The sequence below is a fragment of the Trichoplax adhaerens genome, genomic scaffold (assembly GCF_000150275.1).
Source record: "Trichoplax adhaerens TRIADscaffold_6 genomic scaffold, whole genome shotgun sequence".
Classification (NCBI taxonomy): Eukaryota; Metazoa; Placozoa; class Uniplacotomia; order Trichoplacea; family Trichoplacidae; genus Trichoplax; species Trichoplax adhaerens.
In genome coordinates this window covers 54,277-62,914 of record NW_002060948.1, presented here as the reverse complement: position 1 = coordinate 62,914, position 8,638 = coordinate 54,277, and the positions used below count along the sequence as shown (strand labels likewise).

Genomic DNA, 8,638 nt, shown 5'->3' with positions numbered 1-8,638 from the left:
TTACATTTCAACACTTTCTTCATCTTTAACAGTCGGTAAACTAGACGTTTCCTTACGCTTATAGTAATTCAGTCTATTGGAAGATGTTTTGACGCTTTCAGTTTCTCGAAATACGTGATTCAATCGGTTTAGAGCTTCCCTATCAATTTTATACAACAGTTAGCTCTGACTTTACAGCATTTCATCCAGCAGCTAGGATAGATTATCTTTTCTAACGTATAGCTATATTTGACATTTAACGTTACAAATAAATAGGCATGTAGAATATGAATCTAAACCTTATTTCGTCTTTGTCGCTGCATACCATAAGACCTTTACCCAAAGTTAATCTAAAATGATATTAATAATAATCAGTAAGATATAGAAATGCAATTTGTAAAAGAGCTCCCTTATTTATTAAGGTGTCCCCTTAATAATTATATAAGCTATTAGTTCCAAAGATATACTAATTTTTCTATACAATGCCTTAAAAGAGTCAATAGCTAAAAATGCGACAAACCTTGCATCAGTCCATTTATTTGCTAATACTAGAACTGCAGCTTTACTTATATATCCCTTTGGTTCTTTACGAAATATATCGATAACCTAAATGGCAAACAATCAGAGACACTCGAAAGTAAATAATAATGGTTGATAAATTCGTGACCGAGTTTCATTGCGAGCAAACTTGAAGTTGCTGGTAATAAGAATTTAACAATACTGCAAAAAAAGCAACGAGATTACGCTATTCATTCCAATTAACGTTCAAATGCCTAATTATGGTATATCCGATGTAAGAAAATCTATTCACAGATGTCATTATAAAGCAAAAATATTCCTACATGATCATATTGATCGATCAATTCATCGATGTAGTCCTGTATTAAATTATCTGGCTTCCGTGATCTATAATCGGAAGAAGTGAAATAGACACAAATGAGTTTATTGTCAACGCCTTTAGATGTTAAAAAAATTATGGCTAACGCAATTTGCAGATATTGTTAGCCATAATATCACATCAAATAGCACTGAATACATTCCGTTGATTGCGTAATCAATTTTAACCAAGACAAATGAAATCGTTATTTTACCGGTTAGAAAATACTGAGAGAAACATTTCAATAATTGAAATCATTTCAAAGAAATCAATGGGCAATGCTATGATATAATATTTAGTATTACATAAAAAATTGAATAATAAACAGTATTTCATAGCATTATGCATTGAATTGCAAAAATTTCATTTTAACTCAAGAATTGAAATGCTTCTATCCAGCAGAGAATGATAGAGAAAACTGTAACTAAAACGATTGGCGAAAATCATTAAGTTCGAATACCATGCAGAGAAAACTGGGGAAAACTATAACTAATGTGATTCATTAATAATGATCAAACTCGAATTGTAAATTACAATAGCAATGCGGACTAGGTTAAAGAAATGGTATTAAACTGAAATAACAGAATTATTTCTTACAAAAATGGCTTGCAATCTGTATAACTCATCGCTTCCACCATTAGCTGGCATGTATTCTGTAACTGATTACTACATAGTGCTTTTTGTACTTTACGATTTAAATCAATAGACTTTAGTTGGCCATCATCATCCATATTCCTAATTGTTCTTTGCTTACTAAAACTAAAGTAGGTCCTATCGAATATTAGAAGTGTTTGATAGTCCTGTCCTATACTCTTCCTACGTAGTAGATTGATCTTTTATTGCATGTAAAAACTAGCTCCTGAACGATGATGTTATACTACAATAATAAACAAAAATCAGCATGCAGCATATGCGTACATTAGGCTTGACTGTAAATCCACTTCAATCAGTTTTATACCCATAAAGCAATAGCTTATTATACTCTATGCCATATATTCCACAGTTTAATTATATAATTGGCATTATAGTCTATAATTTTATTATTATAAATCCCCAAAAATGGTTTGAAGATAATCAATTCAATCGATTATTAAATTGTACATTCCGGATCTTAATAATATCATAGCTAATAATTTTAGCATCAGCGCATCTACTAGTCACCTTACAAAGCAAGCCTCCAACAATTATGCTGCTATATGAAATCCATAGCAAATAAGAAGAGCTTTAAGTAATATTATTAGCTAGTTATATCATCCTTATAGATTATAATATAGCGTAGAGGACCGTAATAAAATAATTGATATAAATATCTTAATAATTAACGATCGGATAAGCAAATTTGATGGGAAAAAAATCAACTTAAATCACTGTTAAAGGTATTGGGTTAATACTTTATTAGAATAGATGATAGGCAATATTGTAGATATAGATATTAATCAGCCATAGTTATAAGGATGAAATAGTACTATGACGGATCTTTAAAAGCTACTTGGAAATTAATGAAATTTCACAGAGTACAAGAAATATTCTAGCTTAAATTAGATAGCAACCGCTAAATAGAATCCTCAGAATATTTTCAATCAATCTACTTTTAATTTGTAAAGATCAGCTATTACAGCTCATTTGGGATAATTCCCTATCCTTTAATGAATTGTATGAACGTATGTCTATGATAGCACGGGATTTCATCTTAACATTAATCATGCTTCTAGAAGATTCAAGAACTGCTAATACTACCGTCAACATCGCAATCAAATTATTACTATAATCATCAACTAAAACGGATTATTTCATACTAGCTCTTATATGCTAAATCTTGATGGTACTTTTTTATAGCAAGAAAATACTTACAAGATACATTTAGATTTGATTAAATTATGGTAACCATAGATTGAATCAAAATCATTAAATAGAAATCCACTGGCGTAATAATATTTATCATAATAAATTTTAACATTTTGTTGGGTTATAGCAAGGGTAAACTGTACATTAGATGGATTAATCTGTTGATTACTGGGTATCTTGCATTGAAAAATTATCGAATTATAGAAAGAAAAATTGAATTAGAATAATGTTCGCAACTGAATTCAATCGACAACATGTTACTTCGCTAAACTGGCTTATACTCATTTTTGTTATTAATTTTATAAATTACTCTCTGTGATTATTCTGTCATATAATAAAATCTAATATGGTTTTACAAATTTGTTACGTAAAATCATGGTGAAAATACGTCTTCAAGGTAGTATCGACAGAAAACAGAGGCATTGAAGCAATTCTCTCTCTAATCTCATCCTAATATTGCATACTTGTTTCATCTCGTTGAATTAAAGCGTGCCATCTTACCATAGGCTGATTGGGTAATCGAATTGTTTCATTCCAATGCTCTCTTTCGTTCTCACCACTACATTGCTTCCCTATGGAGAAACCGCCTAATAAGTCTTTACTTTTGCCAACTCCTTTCACTTGAACCATGGAAAAATGGAAAGTTGATTCAACAAAGTGTTTATGGCTTGCATCATAAGCAAAAGTAGAGTTATACTCCGGATCTCGCCTGCATTTTTGTAATCCCGTTTTATTTTTATCGAGTAATCTACCATGATGATCTTTATGTGTTACCTTGACATATGAGTCTACAATTGAAAATAAAATCAGCCCAGTTTCATTGCAGTGAATGATTACTATCATAATATAGCAAGCTAAACAGGGTCTCAATAATGAATATTTGAAGCTATAAATTTATGTCACGGACGATAAACTATAGTTACTATAACCTAAAAGAAATCAATTTTACGTTAAAATTTCACTATTCATTGTCAGAAGAATCATCCATTTCATACTAAATCTCTCCAATGATTTTGTACTGTAAAATATCGAATTCAGTACAGTAAAAGTTTAATGAAATTATCAACACTACTCATCGAGATTCTGAAAGGGATCTACTAAAATATAGAACAGAAGCTAAACAACTTGATTGAATGAATACTTACACGATTAATGACATTAACATGGATAACCTTAATTAATTTAACATCAGAAATGAAAAAGACAGAGAGTAAAGAGAGAAAGAGAACAACAAAGGCGAGGTAATCCTAATTAGAAAAGGATATTACTATTTTCTATCAAGCTGTGCCAGAAAAATTGAGATAGCGTGATAGAGTAAGAGCTTTCGAGTGAAGTAAAGGTTAGCTAAAATGCATTGTCAGTCTTAATGTTCAAAAGTCGTCATAGTATAATTTAATGTATTTAGAATAGATCTAAAAAGGAATGGTGAATAAGACTGATATACCTGGTAAATTGGCCATACCAGGATGGAATAAATTTTCCGCCTTTATAACTTTGACTAAAAATTGAGCAATTTTAGGCTTGTAAGTCAGGGAAACTAATAATTCCGGAACTCTCCCATGAGGTAGCATCGAGGATAGTTCGTAAGACCCATTACTTGATATACTAGCTGAATCAGGTAAGTCCAAGTGTGATGGCAATGTATTAAGCGGCTAATAGAAAACGACGATCATACAGTAAGCGAAAATATCCTCAATGCAAAGAAAGACAGAAACTAGCCATAAAATTTAATTACATCATTTAGGACTAGAGGCCTTTCATTACAAGTACATGAGTTCAAAGAAAAAATTATGGAATGTGACTATTGACGAATTAAAAACTGTCTATATGATATGTTTCATAGCTATTATTGACAATCTTAACAAGTGTTATACCATGTTGTCAATTCTAAATGATATCTATGATTACTTGCTGCGCGATAGCTTTAAATTTACGGATAGAAAGTTCTTAGAGAACCTATGGGTTATGTCGTAAATTATTTCTATGCTTGAGTACGGACTTGATGGCAGCTTAAATTATGGATAAGTAATTTGGAGAATTGATTACAAATTTTTAAAGATATCTAATTTGTATTTACACTAGTATGCCATAATCTAATTTGGAGAGAGTTAATCATTTAGATCTTTTCTATACGCAACTTCCAATACACTATTACTCCTTCTGGTGGGTTATGGATACAATTTTATTTGCGTGATAAGAATTGTACGGAAGATTTTTCAAAGGGGTTTGATTTATCTTCCTTCTTTGCTTATGAACTATAGTGGAAGTAGCAGAATACTCTAATTTCAGATCTTCCTAAGCGTAATTTACGTTTTACGAAATTAGCTGAAAGGTTTTAATGATGTCTGATTTGTCCTTCTACTACTATCCTGTTACAGATATATAATAGAAGTAGAACAACATTATAATTGCAGAACTTCCATCTTGCAATCTTATTTACTTTATGCGTCCTAAGAAACTCACTGAGATCTTTTCAAAGACATGAGGTATACTATAATCACGTATATGCAGTAAAGAACTAAATCATTCCAAATCTTTCTCTATGCAATGTCATTTACTTTATTCGTTGTAAGAAATTCACTGAGGTCTTTTCGAACGCATCTAATTGATATTCCTACGGTATTACCATACTATATGAAACATATAGTACTATACCCAAATTAAGAGTAAATTAGGGGAAAATGCGGCGAGTGTTTAGGTTAAATTGTCGTCTGCTTGCCTCAGAGCACGCTATTTCCGAATAGAACCTTATTTGCGTCCATTTTATGTCACAAATGCAAGATTTAGCTTCATTATCGACGAGAAAAGGACTGGTGCGAGTTTAAAATCATTTGTATCCGTAACTAAAATAGTGCATTATATTGTATAGCGTCGTAATATATACTAGATAAACACAATTAGTATCTACTGAGAAAGCAAAGTTATGACAGGAATTGAAAATGAAGGGAAAATTAAAGGAAAAGGCGCGAGAACTTGTGTTGAAGAATCACTTATTTGTCTTATGAAACGTTATTTTCGATTAGGGCCTTCCTTATTAAACTGAGAATGCCTACCCAATGAGATAACCAACATGGATGGTAATAATCTCCATCCGCAATACGGATAATGGCTAGATTAGCATAGAGGTAACGTTGAAATCCCGACGTAAGCTACGCACAGTATATCCAAATACTTGAACTACTAGAATGGAACGTGAGTCTATAGCGTATTGAATTTCATGTTCAATTCCTATCATGGCTATAAACACTTAGCTATCAACATAAAATGAAAATTTTTCTCCTCAACATTAAACGGAAAAGAAAGCGAAAAAAATAAACGTAAAATAGAAAGAGAATAAAAACAAAACGATATCTACATTCATTTTGATGATTGGAAACGAATTTTTGAGCTCGTGTTTGTTAGAAACTAGTTTATAGTGTAATCTTCAAGTCATGCTGTTAATTTGTGTAGCGAGTAGGCCATCTGTGAACTACTTTCTTCAAGAAATACATTTCTTTACTGGATTTAATTTAAATAGACATTGGTGACTATAGGCGAGGATAGCATGGGATAGAGTGCAATGAAGAAGATTAGAAATGATCATTAGCGAGATATGATTGGTGAAAGACTGCATGCTGCATTAAAGTCATAAAACAGTAAAAACTTTTATTTGTAATAGTAAATTAATCAACGTACTGCAAATTGATGTAAACTTTTAAACTAGAGTGCTTAAGTTTACCTGTCCATTAATTCCTGTCTTTACTGGCTGAATAGCTGTAGTTTGGTGGATTGATTCAGCATTCTCATATGATGCAACGATAGACATGGGTAGGAATGATTCACCGATGACTTTTTCCGAGGAAAAGGAAATTTTATCAGTAGTGTGATAAATTCGTAAGCGTAAAACTGCATCTTTCATGTCTTCTAGACTTATTTTAGCTAACTCAAATTTCTCGTTAAAGATGGCTGATCGCATATTACGCCGTTTAGTCTTGAAGCGTTTCTTTTTACTGCCAAGGAAAGCTCCATGGACTGATACTATGCCTTTACTAACGTTGGCAGGTAAATCGCTTAATCTTTCGATATTGATGGTAACAGTTGATTTTGTTGTATCATAAGTAACTTTAAATTGAACTTGACCACTTCTAGTATTTAATTGAGAAAGACTTTCTTCGTAATCGGAGTTGTTTTGATCTTGTTCATCGACATCGGGTATGGTACTACTAATTTGTGAGGAAATACTAGGATTAGGTATAGTATGGTAAGGCATCACCGATGATGAATTTCCGTCGTTATGGTATGGAGCTGAATCGTTAGGATAATTATCACTATCATTAGTCGATGTTAGAGGAATAGATTTAAGCGATCGATCATCATATTGTAAATTACTCGTATTTCCAGTACGTGCATAAGGAGTTGATCTTGATTCTGTTTCAGAAGTTCGAGCACCATTTTGCTGACCGGCTGCAATTCGAGTATTATTTCCATTGGCATAATTTCGATCATATTGTTGCCGACTAGTATTACTTATCGATGGAGTTATTGGTCTACTAGTAGCAGCTGCTATATTGGCACTATTAGTATAACGTCGTTGATTGCGATCTTCACCATAATTTTTTTGCACTTGAACAGATTCTAATGCATTATTTTGCCGATCTCTCAATAATAGATCGGATTTCTCATCATTATGATCGATACTATCATCAGAGCCATCTTCTGCATCCGTACCAGGCAATAGTGACCTCGGTTTTGATTTTTTATGACATGGACAACTCTCGCAACAAATTTTTTTACATTTCTTTTTATGTAGTATGGTACAGTAGATGATTAATAGGAGCACAAGCAGAATAGAGATGATGAAAAGGGCAACAATGGCTGGCAGAGGTACTATTTTCATGGAATAAAAAATCAAATAACGACGTTAGACGATGGTAAGTCAAATTTTAGATATACGTATTAACTACAATCAGTAATGATGCTATAACGGCAGGAAGAGCTACTATTTGGATGAATTGAAAAAGCAAATAACAACGTTCGATGAGGGTAAGTCAAAAGTTGGATATACGCGTATTAATGATCAGTATTGATGCTAGAACAGCTGGTAATGGTATTATTTAGATAGGATAAAAAAGCAAATAACAGCGTTAAGTAATTGTAAGTGAAATTTTTAGAAACGTTAATGATCGATAACGATGTCATAACAGCCGGAAGAGTTACTATTGAGATGGAAGGAAAGGCAGCTAGCAAAGTTAAATAATGGTAGGTAAAATTTTAGATACGTTAATGTTCAGCAACAATGTAATAATGGTTGGCAGAGGTACTATTAGATAGATTAGGAAAGCAAAATACTAAAGTTGGATAAAGGTAAAGTAAAAATTTTAGATAGGTTAATGATCAGTAACCGTAAGTCGTGAGACTTCAAATGATTATAAAAGCGCGGGTGATAATCTTGTATTCCTTGGTATAATAATGGATGATATTAATTATAAAGAATTAACATAAAAACTCGAGTAAGAAGCACGACTAAAAATTTCCTTGAGTAATGTTGTCAGCGGCGTCAAAATATAATGAGAGATTTTTATTGAAAATGTATTATTGGATAGCGCTAGAATCCATTCGATTTAGGGGGATATTATATCAACGCATAATTTAAAATATCGGATAAACGATAAATTTATAAGAATAGAAAAGTGGTTTAGCAAAAAGCAGAGCTGAAATCTATTTATGATGTTAAGGGGAACGGCATCAAAAAGAGATAGTATGGCAGTTGATATAAATGGATTTTTTCAAGAATAATTCTAAAATTTCTTTAATTAAATTGTGTTGATAAATTTACTTTATCACTACCATTTTTAAGTGAAAAATCAATTTATCGATGTAAACTATGAATTTATTAACATCAAACATCAATATGATAACATACAGTACAGTAAGTAATGGGGTTAGAGTTGAGAGAAA

The 8,638-nt window shown here is 31.9% G+C and overlaps 2 protein-coding genes across 2 annotated transcripts; both read right to left on the bottom strand.

The window, feature by feature from the left end:
* On the bottom strand, positions 1-1,587 carry TRIADDRAFT_57030 (uncharacterized protein; the record flags this gene model as incomplete). The annotated part of the gene is made up of 5 exons (XM_002113118.1): positions 1-139; positions 279-329; positions 500-585; positions 822-885; positions 1,454-1,587. 5 exons carry the CDS (start codon positions 1,585-1,587, stop codon positions 1-3), a joined length of 474 nt encoding a protein of 157 aa, XP_002113154.1.
* Positions 1,588-1,930: 343 nt separating this feature from the next.
* Positions 1,931-7,577, bottom strand: TRIADDRAFT_57029 (uncharacterized protein; the record flags this gene model as incomplete). The annotated part of the gene is made up of 6 exons (XM_002113117.1): positions 1,931-2,048; positions 2,708-2,877; positions 3,203-3,489; positions 4,146-4,353; positions 5,755-5,850; positions 6,420-7,577. The coding sequence occupies 6 exons, from the start codon at positions 7,575-7,577 to the stop codon at positions 1,931-1,933; spliced, it is 2,037 nt and encodes a 678-aa protein (XP_002113153.1).
* Between the last annotated feature and the right edge of the window lie 1,061 nt (positions 7,578-8,638).